This window comes from Dermochelys coriacea, chromosome 1 (genome assembly GCF_009764565.3).
Source record: "Dermochelys coriacea isolate rDerCor1 chromosome 1, rDerCor1.pri.v4, whole genome shotgun sequence".
NCBI lineage: Eukaryota > Metazoa > Chordata > Testudines > Dermochelyidae > Dermochelys > Dermochelys coriacea.
The window spans coordinates 235,069,912-235,087,269 of NC_050068.2; the positions used below are offsets into that span (position 1 = coordinate 235,069,912).

Sequence of the window (17,358 nt, forward strand, 5' to 3'; positions counted from 1 at the left end):
GTTTCAGTGCCAGGAGAGGTGGGAGAAAGAGTCTATATTTTGATTCCTGGACAGAAATGCCTGTAACAGAAAACTATTCATTCTATTTCACCCCTTTCATTATGTTATCATACCAAAGAAGAGAACCTCTTACTTGGATATCAGTCAGCTGATTCAGGAAGCGGGTTGCTAACTGAGGTCCATTCTCCATAGTTGGAATGTGCAAATTCTAGGATGGAATTAAAATGAGAATAATTCCTAGAAGCTCATCATGTACAGTCAGATAACAGCCGCAGCAGCAGTAAGTACATACATATATAAATGCCCTTTAAATCTGAGGATCTCAAAGCATTTCACAAACATTAATTAAACCTTACACCACTCCCATCAGGTGGGTAAGGATCATTAATACTCATTTTATAGGAGACACAGGAAGCTCAAGGGTCAGCTGCCATTCACGTCAACTGTACTACTTCTATTGACTGTAACGAGAGCTCGTTTAGGCCCCCCTCAGGGACTTGGCCAAAGGAGTGGCAATAGAGCCAGAAATAGAACCCAGCTGCTACCGGAGTCCAAGCAAGGACTAATCATGACACCACACTCACCTTCTTGCTCAATCAGTAAGGCTTGAGGAGGAGGATAGTCAACTCAAAGAAGCACCTTTCTATTTATTATCTACACTGTATATGGTGTTAAAACAAGTACATTTACCATAATTTTCAACATCTTAATGTTTCCCATTCGTATCTCAAAAGCCTGATTGTATTAATAGATATAGTCCATCTATTAGAAACATCATTTTCTACACTTATTTTATTTGTTCTCTTGTCTATCTTCCCAAAGAAACATATCAATATACCTTGTGCTGGATTCACTGGTCTGCTAAGTTCGTTTTAGGCAATGTAAGCAGTGCAAAGGGAACTTAAACAGGACAGAGAAAAGCTCTACAGAATTCCTCTTGTTCAGGAGGAATTTCCCAGCTGCTGTATAGCAGACAGAAACAGTTATGCCATCTCCTGTACCAGCTCTGCTATCTGTGTCCTCTCCAACAGAGCTGTGCTGGCTGGTATAAGGGGAAGGATTAAGTCAGGCATGGGATGGGGTTAGGAAGGAGACATATTAGGGGATGGAAGGGGAGTGGTCATGGTGGAGCAAAGCCATGTTCTCTGTATGACCCGTTTTTGCTGATGGAATTTAAAATCTCCTCCTCTGCAATTTTAATTTACACCAGGGATGGGCAGAACAGAACTGAGGAACTGGCTGACAGCCTCCCTTTTAAAGGAAGATTTGACTGCAAATCACATCATGGAGTTGGCTGAAATGCTCCTAATTGAAAAATTTGGATTAAATTTCAAATTTTGATTTTTTTTTTGTATGAATGAATTTTTTGACTTAAATTTAAAATAAATTCCTCCCCACTCCCCACCCCTTTTTAAACCAACTATAGAGCTGGTAAAAAAAAATGAAATTCTAAAATTTCAAATTAAACACAAAAAAGAGGGAGGGGGAATTTTGAAAAAAAAATCAGTTTCCCCAAGACGAAGACGAAGTTGGGAAGAAGTTAGGAGGCAATATACTGATAAGATACTTCCCGCATGAACCTCAGACAATGCCAAGCTGTAATTATATGGGGAAGAAAAAAAATAAACACAAATACTTTCCTTACCTTGCCTTTGTATAATATTTTAGAAATAGGGCATACGACACAAGCTGTCCCAGCACCAAACATCTCCTTCACTCTGTTTTCCTCCAAGGCAGCTGTCAGATCACTCATGGTGATGTACCGCTCAGACACTTTAAATTCTCCCTGCGCCAGGGATCAGAAAGACAGAACCAGAGCACATGTTCTTAAAGGTCATAATTCTTTCCTTATATTAGACACCTGTAACTGTATCACAGAGGTGATATTTTTAATGAACTCAGTTGCAGCCAGTCAATTTTCAGTTCTCATAAGGCTAAGCAAGGCCTGGTCAGTAGTAGTTAGATGAATGACCTCCAAGGAAAACCCAAGATCTGTAAGATGTGATGATGGCAATTCGCTAGGTGGCACTTTCCCCTCAAATCTGGAACTGAACCTCAACATGGTGTTCAGGAACACTGCAGCTGCAGCAGAACTTTTGGATGAGATATAAAACAGAGGACCTGTGTGCTTTTGACCATTGCTGAGCTTACAGTACTTTGTGCATGATAACTTGTATTCAAGTACAGATTTGGAATCTGAAAGAATACAGGTACTAGTGCATTATATCTACAACTGGACTTAAGGCTGCACCCTGGTTGCTCAGAATGAAGGTGGAGACACATGGGCTATAGGTGGTGGAACAAGGAGCTGATGAGTAGAATGTAGATGGGGTGATGAATGACAATTGCTTATTTCCTTACTTTAAGCCAATTGTATTAATGGGATATAGGGTCTGGCAACTCTCACACAAAGTTAATGAGGATTTTTGTGTGGGAATACTAATTGGGAACTATGTGGCTCTGTGGTACAAATGCTGGTGTTTGGGTGGTTTGGCCAAGACTTTTTAATTTTAACATGCTTCCCCAGTTCATATTTGGTTTAAAGGATCAGGTGGAACTCAAAGCCATTACTTGAATGCAATAAATGAGTTATTTTCATAACAGTGTATCTCACGGTTGTTAAAATTGCTACTGTTGAGGGACAAGGCAAACACCCACCCACTTGTGTGCCAGCTCCAAGATGCTCTGCCTCGTCACTCCAGGAAGAATGATGCCATCTAACGGTGGGGTTGCCAGTTCCTCTTCTGTTGAAACAAAAATACAAACAAAATAAAATATTTAAATGAGAGCAGAAATATCAGATACCAACATGCAATATCCGATATCATAAGATACAAACATTGGTTAGAATTTCAGAGGCAGTTTCTAAATTGCACAAACTCAGTTGGATGCCACCCGTTTTGAATCTATGCATATATCTGAGGGCAGGTCTACACTACAGCCTACACTGATACAACTTACATAGCTTGAAGTGTGAAAAAGCCCCCTCGACTAACGCAAGTTTCGCGCTACTTCACCAACTTTGGAATCATCAAATTTGATCATGTCTGAATGTACATACTCCTCTTATTAGTGAAAAGAAGAAATAATATGGACCTCAATATGGAACCCTGTGACACACTTGATACTGTTCCATCTTCAGAGGCTTTACCGTGAATGTTAGAGCGGGATGTGTATAAGATCCAAAATATATTTTGATTGCTGTGAGCTATTTTGAAAGCTTGACAGGCCAGCTGCCAAACAGCATGGAATTGATAGAATATGAGAAGCTGCAAATGTTTTAAACTGCCAGCTTTATATAATTTTGTAAAGTATGCATATTATGTCTACCAGCCTGGGGTTACCTAGAGGAGCATCTGCCTCCTTTGTAGCATGTCATCATCTCCGTCTGGTACCATGTGTGTACCAAATGTGGCTCCATATGCATTCAGCTTGCCCATCTCTGGGAAATCAGACTATGAGCTCACAAACCCCATTTGTCTTTTCATGGGAGAGACATTTTGATAAGCTGTAAACTCCTGGATTTATATTAACACATAGGAAAAAACAGCCTTGTGTGGGAAAACTTCCTCTTTGTCTGCTTTTATTGATTTTTATATATATTTATTTGTATTGAGGTAACTTTCCAGAGTCCCCCATGATTTCTGGAGACAAATGCTTTAACTTAGTTGATGAACATCACATAAAGACCATGGTTTTGCTCCTAGCACTTTTCCTGAAGTTGACAGGCTATGAAGATCACATTTACAGTGCCCTGTCCAGACTCAGGGATGATGGTTCCCACAAGATAGGTGTTAAGTCAATTCTGTATGACCAGTGCAATAATTTCCCCAGCAACAGAGAGAAGCGAAATGCCCTAATAATTATCACAGTTTGCCCATTCACTCTTACGTTTATAGAGGTGGACAATGTGGGCATCCTTGAAATTCTGTGGCACTGCCTCTTGCTCAATTTTTTGTTCATCTTTGGAAAGTTTATTTCTGTTATTCCATCCTTCCATGAAGCGATGAAAGCCAGAGTGGTGGGAAATGGAGAGATATCAGACCCCTTTCTGGTCACCAGTGGCACAAAACACTGTTGTGTGCTGGCTTCCACAGTCTTTTCCATCCTTCTATTGGCTATGCTTCTGGATGCATTTCATGATACTGACAGAGGAGTATTTATCCAGCTCTACAGTGTTATAAGTTGTTCCATTTTCAACGCTTCCGTTCTTGCATGAAAGTGACAGTTTTACACATTAAGGAGCTTTAATTTGCTGATTACTGTGCACTGGTTGCCCACTCGATTAATGACATTCAATTAATAACTGATCACTTTACTTGTACAGTGAATCACTTTGGTTTCACAATCAATCAATCTAAAGAAAACTGAAATACTGTACTGTAACAGGATCCATGACCCACCCCTCTTCCTGGGGCCTGCTTGCTGCCCCAGTAAGGCTCAGAGAGGCGTCAGGGTTGCGCAACACCCCTGTCTTTATTTACTTATAGTTATCCCACCACAAGTGTCTATCTATTTACAAGCCTTGCAGGATTATTCAACCTCTTTTACAGGCAGAGTCAGCCTTCAGCTAGGAGGCCTCCAGTTAGTTGGTTGGTTGGTTGGTTGGTTGGTTGGTTGGTTGGTTGGTTCCTTCCTGACTGACTTCTCCCTGGCTCCCTCCCAGCCTTTATAGCCCTTAGCTTGTCAGGCCAGCAGGTGTTGCCAATCCTAAAGTTGGCATCAGGCCTTTTCCATCAGCCCCAATCTGCTTCCCTTGCTTGGAGCTGACTTGGCAGGGGCTAATTAGGTGCTTTTGCACCAGCACCTTTCTACATGTACCAACATGTCAGGGGATGCACTTATCTACCCAATTTTTAAGATCAAGGATGGTCTTCTCAAGTCCATGGAGAAGTTCTGCTATCTAAGGAGATAGAATGTCACAGAATGCCACAACTGATGATGAGATTACCCATCACATAGCGAAGGCCAGCTCTGCATTTGGAATGCTGTCACACCACTTATGGAATTACAGGGGCATCAAGATAAGCACTAAGCTAAACGTCTATTAGGCAGTCATGCTGGACAACATATTGCTGCTATATTAGGAAACTCAATCAGTTCCATATGCACGACCTTTGGTCTGTCTGCAGGGTCAATTGGTGAGACAAGAAATACTCAATTATTGTCAGAGGGCTGACATTCAAAGCACGCTCAAAAAAAGCTCAGCTATACATTGGTCTTGGCATCTCGTTTGTATGGCAGACTCAAGAATACCCAAGGCCATATTTTGTGGTCAGCTACAGCAAGGCACCTGCTCTCATGGTGGCCAGTACAAACAATATAGACACACTGAAGTCATGCATGAAAGCATATCAGCCAATCCTAGTCACTGGGAAACAACAGCCCACAACAAAGCAAGGTGGCAGCAGACTTGTTATGTTGCTGTTAACTGCTTTGAAGCAAGGTGCATCATCAACACTTGAGGTGAAAAACGTGAACAGCGCAAAGCAAGGCCACAACAGCCTGCAATGGTCATGGACACTCTTGTCTGTCCCCCATGTAACCATGCTTCCAATTCTCACGTTGGTCTGAACTCACATATACGCGTTCATTTATAGTGTTTGCTGAATGCTCGTATGTTGACACTGATGTGACACTCCATTATCATTACTGCAGTAGCACTGAGAGGCCAGGGACCCGTTGTGTGAGGCACTGAACAAACATGTACCAAAGAGACCATCCCAGATCTGGGGAGCTTACAGTTGAAGTGATTCTAAAATTAGGTCTTGCATTTTACTGAACAACATAAGCTTCAAGTCTTTCATGCAAGTTGTCAAGACTGAATCCCCACTCTGGCACTTCGAGTGCAGAAGATGGGGGCCCGCAAGGATTTTAAAAAGTAATACTGGCCAATCCAGACTTGTATTAAATTCCCAAGGTTACAGCTTTTCTCTGACCTTTGCTTGGTAAATGCTGCCACCACCCAAATGCAAAAAACCCTAAGAAGGAGCACTTGGAAATTCCTCCCTCAAGCCCTTTCACCACCCCCCCCCCGGGGAAGAACTGAGAAAGAAAACAAAAGGAAATTAGCTGTTGCTACCAGCTAATCAAACAACATGCACAAACCTCTTAGGACACCAAAAATCCAATCCTATTTTTTAAAAAAGGTAAATTTTATTAAAAACCAAAAGGAAGAATATACATCTGGAACTTAGGCTCTTGCTAGATTTTAAAAGAGCAATTCTAAAAATTAAGCACCTAAAATAGCTTTCTTGGGGGTAAAAGCAAACAAAAACATCTGGGGTTAGCACAGAGGAGTCCACAAGCCAAAATAAAGAAATAAACCTGATCGTGTCTATCTAAACGTTCCTAATTTACTTACATATTTGGGGGATTTCAAATAAGTATGATCTGATGATTTCGCATACCTGACTTAAAGCTTTACACAGTGTTCCTGCTGCCCTCTGTTCCCCTCTTTCCTGGAGAGACACAACAGACATAAAGGGAAAGCTTCTTTCCCAATTTTAAGAAGTTCTAGCTCTTTGGTCAGGTGCCCACTCCTTTTCTTTACCTGTGGGCTTGTTAACCCTTTACAGGTAAAGCAAGCAGAGAACAGACACCAAGAGGAATTTTATAGCTAACTGGCTGGCTGGGTGTCCATAAAAGGGAGCTAGACCCCCTTCATTTATCACACAAGTATTTATGAACATGCACTGATTGATGCATATTGGATGAGTTTAGGGCTAGGCAAATTACTACAACACTGAGAAAAACACCAAAATGTTTGCCTGGGTGGGGCCACCAAGAGAACTTCTGGATCACATAGGCCTCAGGAAGCTCTGAGGTCCATACCCTATTATAAACCCCTTCTCCTCTTCCCTTTGTGTCGCTCTCTCCTTCATTTTTTCTCTTTTCCTCACACTTTCCTTTCACCCCAAGTCTCCATTCCATTTTTCCCTCCCGGGTTCCAATTGCTACTTGCTGCCAGGCCCTTTGCCCCCTCTCTCTTTTTTTCCCTTTCTCTGTCTGTCATCCCATAAATTTGTCAATCTCTCTGTCACTCTCTACAAAAGGAATCCATCCCTTTAGGATCACTGTGCATCTAACAGCTCACACTGTGTCACCAGCAAACTTCAAGCTCCACCACCACATGGCACTTTCTGCAGCACAAACAATGACCATTTTAACAATCATCAAGCTCTATTTTTCACACATATAAGAGCATTACTTTGAACTTCTATGAGTCTTTTCATCTGAGGCAGGGCTGGATTGAGGGGCAGGCGACCTCCTGGGGTGCTAGTTTGGAGGGGCACTAGGCTCGGGGTGCTATTTTTGTTGTTAGTGACAAATGGGAAAATAGAATGTTGAAGTAAAATGTTTCAGGTATTCTGTGTGTGGATTCATTTTTCACTAACCACCTAGAATGTTCTGGACCTTCATAGAATCTCATGGAACCTTCCAGACTTTCTGAGAGATACATTTTCCTCGAACCTCCTAGAATGTTGTCAGCTATGCCCTTGCAGGTATATAAGGGGCGGGGCATTGCCAGTCTGTCAATGAGATATAAGAACGAAGATTTACAGATTTACAGATCCTAGTATGCAAATTTATATCTAATATAACAGGGATAAATCATGCATGCAAATCGTGCATCAAAGTTGTGAAACGGGCTATAAATGCAATAAAAAAGAAGATATTCAAAACTTTAACTAATGGAGGGGGGTGCTGAAGATGCACCTCGCCTGAGGCGCCATGTGGTCTAGGACCGACCCTGATCTGAGGATTCCAAAGAGCTTTTAAGGAATTAAGCATCCTATCACTCCTATGAAGTAGGTATTATTCTTCCCATTTTATTGATGGGATAACTGAGGCACAGAGCTAAATAATTTGCCCAAGATCACATAGTGGCTTAATGGTTCAGCCAGAAATAGAACCCAGGTGTCCTGACTCTTTGCACCAACCATTCTCAACACTGCCTCTGTATACTGGAAAATATAAACAGATTCCATAGTGTACAGCCCACATTTGGTGTATTCCTTAGACTGAACACTTGCTTTGATTTTAAAGGTCTTCATCTCTGCCAAGCTAAGCCCCTTGATAGGAGAAAGAGACATTTCATTTAACATGCTTTCCACTCCTGCCACCCTTTGTCTCTCAACAACGTTATGTGCCGTGAAAAGGTAGGCCTGGAGGATCACATGGTGATCAAGCTTTACATTTTGTAAACATGGAAACCATCCTAGGTATATGTCACTCTCCAAATATGCCACTGATGAAAGCAGTATTTCATGAATGGAAACTACTGCGCTCAGTTATTCCTGTAACAATAGTGATCCAGATTTAGCTACATTATAAACTCAGCCAGAGCAATGCTATATGTACAGGATCAGCATAATGTGTGTCATGCAAATTTACCAGAGGCTATTGGACAATTTCCCCCTCCCACTACCATCATTATGAATGAGACATTTTCTAGGGTCCGCTCAAGACTGCAGTGTTAGATACCTCTTTTGTCCAATACCAGGGATAAATTGAACTAGAAATGGCTTGCAGTAAAAAATGGACCTTCATTTGAAGCACGTTGAAATCAGTCCCCATCTAGTGCATTCATGAGGGTACACAAAAACATAGCACGTATACACAGAGTTTACATTACTCCCTGCACACACAATGAGGTGTATGTTCCTGATGCTTAAACTGTACCCATGATTTCTAGTTCCAAATCTCACTATTCATAGATTCATAGATACTAAGGTCAGAAGGGACCATTCTGATCATCTAGTCCGACTTCCTGCACAGCGCAGGCCACAGAATTTCACCCACCCACTCCTTCAAAAAACCTCACCTATGTCTGATCTATTGAAGTCCTCAAATCGTGGTTTAAAGACTTCAAGGAGCAGAGAAGCCTTCCTCAAGTGACCCGTGCCCCAGGCTACAGAGGAAGGTGAAAAACCTCCAGGGCCTCTCCAATCTGCCCTGGAGGAAAATTCCTTCCTGACCCCAAAAATGGTGATCTAAACCCTGAGCATATGGGCAAGATTCACCAGCCAGATACTACAGGAAATTTTTTCCTGGGTAACTCAGATCCCATCCATCTAATATCCCATCTCAGGGGATTAGTCCTATTTACCCTGAATATTTAAAGATCAATTACTTACCAAAATCACATTATCCCATCATACCATCTCCTCCATAAACTTATCCAGTAGAATCTTAAAACCAGATAGATCTTTTGCCCCCACTGCTTCCCTTGGAAGGCTATTCCAAAACTTCACTCCTCTGATGGTTAGAAACCTTTGTCTAATTTCAAGTCTAAACTTCTTGGCGGCCAGTTTATACCCATTTGTTCTTGTGTCCACATTGGTGCTGAGCTTAGAATCATAGAATCATAGAATATCAGGGTTGGAAGGGACCCCAGAAGGTCATCTAGTCCAACCCCCTGCTCAAAGCAGGACCAAGTCCCAGTTAAATCATCCTAGCCAGGGCTTTATCAAGCCTGACCTTAAAAACCTCTAAGGAAGGAGATTCTACCACCTCCCTAGGTAACGCATTCCAGTGTTTCACCACCCTCTTAGTGAAAAAGTTTTTCCTAATATCCAATCTAAACCTCCCCCATGCAACTTGAGACCATTACTCCTCGTTCTGTCATCTGCTACCATTGAGAACAGTCTAGAGCCATCCTCTTTGAAACCCCCTTTCAGGTAGTTGAAAGCAGCTATCAAATCCCCCCTCATTCTTCTCTTCTGCAGACTAAACAATCCCAGCTCCCTCAGCCTCTCCTCATAAGTCATGTGCTCTAGACCCCTAATCATTTTTGTTGCCCTTCGCTGTACTCTTTCCAATTTATCCACATCCTTCTTGTAGTGTGGGGCCCAAAACTGGACACAGTACTCCAGATGAGGCCTCACCAGTGTCGAATAGAGGGGAACGATCACGTCCCTCGATCTGCTCGCTATGCCCCTACTTATACATCCCAAAATGCCATTGGCCTTCTTGGCAACAAGGGCACACTGCTGACTCATATCCAGCTTCTCGTCCACTGTCACCCCTAGGTCCTTTTCCGCAGAACTGCTGCCGAGCCATTCGGTCCCTAGTCTGTAGCGGTGCATTGGATTCTTCCATCCTAAGTGCAGGACCCTGCACTTATCCTTATTGAACCTCATTAGATTTCTTTTGGCCCAATCCTCCAATTTGTCTAGGTCCTTCTGTATCCTATCCCTCCCCTCCAGCGTATCTACCACTCCTCCCAGTTTAGTATCATCCGCAAATTTGCTGAGAGTGCAATCCACACCATCCTCCAGATCATATATGAAGATATTGAACAAAACGGGCCCCAGGACCGACCCCTGGGGCACTCCACTTGACACCGGCTGCCAACTAGACATGGAGCCATTGATCACTACCCGCTGAGCCTGACAATCTAGCCAGCTTTCTACCCACCCTATAGTGCATTCATCCAGCCCATACTTCCTTAACTTGCTGACAAGAATGCTGTGGGAGACCGTGTCAAAAGCTTTGCTAAGTCAAGAAACAATACATCCACTGCTTTCCCTTCATCCACCGAACCAGTAATCTCATCATAAAAGGCGATTAGATTAGTCAGGCATGACCTTCCCTTGGTGAATCCATGCTGACTGTTCCTGATCACTTTCCTCTCCTCTAAGTGCTTCAGGATTGATTCTTTGAGGACCTGCTCCATGATTTTTCCAGGGACTGAGGTGAGGCTGACTGGCCTGTAGTTCCCAGGATCCTCCTTCTTCCCTTTTTTAAAGATAGGCAATACATTAGCCTTTTTCCAGTCATCCGGGACTTTCCCCCGTTCGCCACGAGTTTTCAAAGATAATGGCCAAGGGCTCTGCAATCACAGCCGCCAATTCCTTCAGCACTCTCGGATGCAATTCGTCCGGCCCCATGGACTTGTGCACGTCCAGCTTTTCTAAATAGTCCCTAACCACCTCTATCTCTACAGAGGGCTGGCCATCTCTTCCCCATTTTGTGATGCCCAGCACAGCAGTCTGGGAGCTGACCTTGTTAGTGAAAACAGAGGCAAAAAAAAGCATTGAGTACATTAGCTTTTTCCACATCCTCTGTCACTAGCTTGCCTCCCTCATTCAGTAAGGGGCCCACACTTTCCTTGGCTTTCTTCTTGTTGCCATCATACCTGAAGAAACCCTTCTTGTTACTCTTGACATCTCTTGCTAGCTGCAGCTCCAGGTGCGATTTGGCCCTCCTGATATCTTTCCTACATGCCCGAGCAATATTTTTATACTCTTCCCTGGTCATATGTCCAACCTTCCACTTCTTGTAAGCTTCTTTTTTATGTTTAAGATCCGCTAGGATTTCACCATTAAGCCAAGCTGGTCGCCTGCCATATTTACTATTCTTTCGACTCATCGGGATGGTTTGTCCCTGTAACCTCAACAGGGATTCCTTGAAATACTATTTCTATGTTTAATCTCCCCCTTCCACACATACACACACTGCAATATATGCACAATGAAACAAACAAAACAAGGACCCCCAAGTAGCATTTAGGGTGACCAGATGTCCCGAATTTATAGGGACAGACCCTATATTTGGGGCTTAGTCTTATATAGGTGCCTATTACCTCCCACCCCCGTTCCGATTTTTCACCCTTGCTATCTGGTCACCCTAGTACCAGTAGCATTCCTTATGAAGGGATAGAGCCAATAGCAGCCACTTTTTGCCACGGTGCATGCAGGTAGGCAGTTATTCACTGGTGCACATTTTCTTGGTGGCAACATTTTTATGGGGCCCTCTGTTGTAGGTGTTTTAGGTCTTACTCAGGCTTCTTAGTAATACATTGCTAAATAGCTAATTGCCCCTGCAGTGCAAATGATCACAGCATGGGTAATGGCAGGTCTGTTTTGAAATAGGGTTGGCATATAGTAGGCTGGATGGCATGAACTACAGATTGTTTGTTCCACCCATGTCACAATGATACTATTCAGTAGTGCACTGGTAACACATTGGTATTGCAGCTGGATAATTTCTGTTTATTCCTGGTCAAAAAACAGAACACTGAATGCTAACCACTTCTTGTTCACCTCTGTCCAAATCGGCCAAATTCCTTGCTGGTGTAACTCCATTGAAGGTGCACGAGGGGTGAATTTGGCCCAATGGCTACAATATCTAATCCATTGTGATGAAATATTAAATAATAACATTCACATACATAGCATCATTCACTTGATCTCAGCAAGTTTTTTAGAGCTAGGTAAATATTATCCCTATTTTACAGCTGTATAAACTGAGACACAGAGAATTTAAGGGATTTGCCCAGAATCAGCAGTCAAACTGGAAATAGACCCAGGTATCTTGACTCACAAACCCTTATGCAAAATAAAGCACATGCTGTTTCCATTGTGGAGACATTACCTAACCACCACTATAGCACTGGCAGAAAAAATGGCAATGAAATGGCATTTACAAGAGTGTGCATTGCATTATCATAAAAAGGATCAGAGCTTGAATACCGATTTCTTGTTCTTTTGTTTCTGAGACTGGCAGATGGTGGAACAACACTTGCCTTTATTTAGGACCTGAGCCAAAGCCTTGGGAAGTTAATGGGAGTCTTTCTATCAACTTTTATGGGCTTTGGATCAGGCCCATAGTCCTTTCAAACCGGGTTACCCTTCTGTACTAGCAACCAACTGCAGGCACAATTTTGTAGACACAAATAATTGCATGCTCAAGTGAAGGTATGCAAGTGTCTAAATACCTGGTTGCACACAGTAATTAGACAGTCAGTTGGTCTAAGTGGCATAATTTCCAACCACAAATGATTGCAAAAAAAAAAAAATTTGAGCCCAGCTTTAAAAATCTGTCCTACATCTTCAAAGCAATTTACCAGGATTAAAGATGTAGAAGGATGGTTGATGCGACACTTTATCTTCTAAGAGAGGGCCACTGGGAGAAAGGAGAAGCTACTACAGTGCAATAATGAACCTATCTTGCTTACGGGAAAGTCATGATTCAAAAGGAAGGTCAGATTGCTTTGTGGACACAGGTCATGGTTCAGGAATGGATGGGGATGCCCCTGCTAGAGGCCATGACAGAAGCCACACAAGGCGGAAGCAGAAGAGATAAAGAAGGCAGTTGCAGCCTGTCACAGAAGTCTCTGATCACCTGCCTTCTCTGCAGAGGAAAGGTCCCAAACCCATTTCTTGGAAGGGCCCTGCTGGAAGGAATTCTGAAATAGTTGTGGGGACGAGTGGGGATTGACTAAGGGGTGACTTCCCTCCTTCTACTAAAACAGAAAAGGAAGGCAATGCAGGCCACCATTCTTGGGCCGGAACTACAGACCCCAAGAAGCATCATCCATACAACACTGACACCAGTCCTGAGGTCATAACTGGCTCCCAGGCCTGAGGACTGCAACGAGCAGAGGTTTAGTGCCACATATTACTATACCTCCATCTTCATTTTCCCAGTACAGGAAAAGATTCATTGTTCCGACTTCGGTGATTTGATGATCCTCTCCATAAAGCCACAGAACCTGCTGACACCCTAATTCCATAGCTTCACGCTGGGCATAGATGGAAGAACCATAATTCCTTTCAGGAACAAATGAAAAGAGACAGATATCACTAGCTAGCTATCTTCCTGCTATAAACTTCCTAATTCTTCTACTTCTAAAAAACAGCTTCCATTACTTTCAGTGCCCAGATTGCAAAATCTGCCTCATGATTAATGCTCTGCAAAGTCATTTCCTGCCCCTGATATGATTCCATTGGCAGCATTTAAATGATGAACTACAAGTCACTTTGCTTCTGCAAAATAAAACTTTGAAGGCTCAGCCAGAGTCAAGCATTCCCCCTATCTAGCAGCACCATACTGCTCCATAGGGTCTGTGGACTACCTGGATAAAGCTAAAGGGAGTTTTGGTGGGGCCGCCAGGCAGCTCCACTGGATCCTGGGATGTAAAGGTACCCTGCACCAACTGACTCATGAAAGGTGTCACGTTTGTACAAGCAAAGCGGCTAACAGATTATGCATTGAAGGCCACAGCACTGCAGGTTTATGCACAGGAAGTGTCTTAAAGCTAGTTTATTTGTAGAAGCAGAAAACTTGAAAGCAGTCAATAGGAGTCAGTTCATAGGAAGCAGGGGATTCCCTTAGCCATACAGGCTCCCTCCCTCCCCTTAGCTCTCACTGCCTGTTGCTGCTGTCTGATGTGCCAGTGGATTTGCTGACAGAAATCTAGTCAGAAGAGCTTAAAACTTAGATTTTAACTTTGGTTTTCTTTATAACTGCATATTTCATACATACACACACACAAATTTGCAAGATTTTAGGAAAAACAAGTTGCATACTTGATAAAAGGAGGCAGAAAATCATGAGGCACTGTGTGAATACTTTAAACTGGGATTAATTTTAACTTCAACATTTACTGACAATTACCACACTTGGGAAACTCTATCTGGTAACTCTAGGTAAATGTTCACTTTCAACAGTGACTGAAGTAGATCAAACTTCCATATACTTCTTTCCCCCAAAAATAGACAGGACAGAAGTTTCTCTTAGTCCCTGCCTCTTTGCAAATTGCCCTTATTCCAAACTTCTGCCTCATTCTCAAAACTTTTCATAATGTGACAACTTAACACAGAAATTGTCTCATGGACACCTTCTGTTCCATTTTCTGACAGAACAGCAGCAACTGCTCACATGGAGAAACAACATTAGGAAAGCATTTGACTTGTCTTTATTTTAGCAGCTAGAATCATGAAGAGACAACTCCACAGTCTCATGCAGCTCATTATGGACTACCAGGGGTCCACAAACTATAGTTAACAACCTTAACCTTAGTCTATCTATGCAGGGTGAACAGATTGACAGTCTGCCATTTTGTAGCCCATTTTGACTGGAGGTGAGATACCTCTTTTCTGGAAATGCCTTTGTTACAATTTCTGATTTGCAACATTTATAATACAGCATTATAGCCAGGATTTTACTGAAAGGAAAAAATATCCAACAGTTAAACTATGTAATTAATGCATAATCAGGCTCTCTGTACCCTCCCAATTTGCAGTCCCCCGTTCCTCCTTTCCAGGCTCTACATATTGGGATCTGCCCATAAGGATATTGGATTAAAGCTTCCGCTTGCAAAGTATGGGCCCACAGGACTCAGTATAACATACAGCAGGGCTTAGTTGGCTTCTTGACTCCAGAGAGAAGGCTGCACAGTAAAAGAAACATACATAGTTTTTGCTTTGTTTTCTTCTTCATTTCACAGTTTAGATTTTCTGAGTTATCACTTTCAAAGCACCTGCCGCAGGAAGGTGCTCCATCACCGGTCAAATGGCCACAATGCATCTGCAAAGATGTTGCTTCAAAAAACCAGCCTAAGCCAGTGGTTCTCAACCAGGGGTCTGGGTTCCCCTGGGGGTTGGGAGCAGGTTTCAGGAGGTTCACCAAGCATGGCCAGCATTAGATTCCCTACGGCCCAGGGCAGAAAGCCGAAGTCCCACTACATAGGACTGCAGCCCGGGGCACCAATCCCCACCACCCGGGCTGAAGCCAAAGCCTGAGCAATTTAGCTTCATGGTGCCCCATGGTGTGGGCCCCAGGCAATTCCTCTGCTTGCTACCCTCTAACGCAGGGCTTTGCTTTTATATGCAGAAAAACAGTTGTGGCACAGTTGGGTGGGAACTCAGAAAGAAAAAGGCTGAGAACCGTTGGCCTAAGTAACCCTTATTTTACACGACTTTCATTTGACGTCATAAAAACGTGGTTCCTAACCCGTCCATAACTGTTGTTCTTCCAGATGAGTTGCTCATGTTCATTCCACTTTAGGTATGTGTGCACCAAGTGCACCATTGCCAGAGATTTTTCCCTCAGTGGGGTATCCGTTGGGCTGGCTCTCGTGCCCTCCGGAGCCACACGCTCATCCATTGGTATAAGGGGAGCCACAGGCCTCACACCCTCTCAGTTCCTTCTTACTGTTAACACTGACAGAGGAGTAGGAGGGTGGGTTGTGGAATGGAGTGGAGCAACACATCTCAAAGAACAACAGTTACAAATCATTTTTCTTCTTCGAGTGCTTGCTCATGTCCATTCCATGTTAGTTGACTCACAAGCAGTATCCCTGGAGACAGGCTTGGAGTTCATGCACATGCTGACAGCAACACTGCTCTCCTGAAAGTGGCATCATCCCAGACCTGTTGGGTGATGGCATAGTGATATGCAAAGGTATGTACTGATGACCAGGTTGCAGCCATGCAAATGTCCTGGACTGGGACCTAGGAGAGGGACGCTGCTGACAAAAGCTTGGACTATTGTGGAGTGAACAGTTAAGATGGCTCATAGCAAGCCCGAATACAGGCAGCTATCCAGGATGAGATCCTCTAGGTTGACACAGGGAAGTCATCCTCTCATCCTTTCCACTATTGCTATAAAGAGTTTAGTCCTCTCATATAAGAGGCAAGGTCCGGCATAATGTCCAGTGAGTGAAGCTGCTGTTCCTCAGAGGTCTTGTGAGGCTTTGGGAAGAAAACTGACAGGAAAATGGCCTGGCTGTTATGGAATTGTGACACCACCTTAGGCAGGGTGGAGAGTGCAGCTGGACCTTGTCCTTGAAGAACACAGTGTAAGGTGGTTCTGATGTAATCGTCTTGATTTCAGAGACCCTTTTGGCCAAAGCAAATGCCACCAAGGAGGCCACCTTCCAAGAGAGAAGCAGCAGGGGGAACGATGCTAGCGGCTCAAAGAAGGGGACTCACGAGTCTCAACAGAACCACATTTAAGTCCCATTGCGGGATCACCTTGTGGACCTGAGGACAGAGCCTTTCCAGCTCCTTGAGAAACTGTACCATAATCTCGTAGGAGAACACTGACCTGCCATCCACCAGTGGTGGAAGGCTGAGCAGGCTGCTAAGCACTTGACAGACACGAGGGCTAGGCCCTGCTGCTTTAAGTGGAGCAAGTAGTCCAAGATAGATTGAAGGGAAGATCGAGACGGAGAGAGAGCTCGTTGAGACACCTATGTCAAGAAGCATTTCCACTTATCCAGGTAGGTAGTCCTGGTGGACGGCTTTCTACTACCTAGCAAGACCTGCCAGATCTGTTCCCAGAAAGCCTGTTCCTCTGGGGTCAGCCATGCAGCATCCATATAGTTAGGTGCAGGGACATGAGGTTCAGTTCAAGTGAAGCAACTGGCCACGGTCTTTTGAGATTCGATCCAGACTGAGTGGGAGCAAGAGTGGAGCTGCTACTGGGAGATTCAGGAGCGTACCAAACCAGTGGCTATCAGAATAACTCTCACCTTGTCTTGTTTGACTTTTAGGAGGACCTTGCGAACCAAGGGGATTGGGGGAAAGGCGTAGCATAGGAGATCTGTGAGGAAAGCATCGGAGA

General features: G+C 43.6%; 1 protein-coding gene across 1 annotated transcript in view; it reads right to left on the reverse strand.

Moving 5' to 3' along the window:
* Positions 1–17,358, reverse strand: part of BCAT1 (branched chain amino acid transaminase 1) — a 74,671-nt gene that overhangs the window by 15,752 nt on the left and 41,561 nt on the right. Inside the window, 6 exon segments of the mRNA XM_043506293.1 lie at positions 134–208; positions 1,646–1,786; positions 2,659–2,744; positions 13,417–13,559; positions 15,020–15,064; positions 15,066–15,181. Of these exon segments, the coding sequence (XP_043362228.1) occupies positions 134–208; positions 1,646–1,786; positions 2,659–2,744; positions 13,417–13,559; positions 15,020–15,064; positions 15,066–15,181 (606 nt within the window).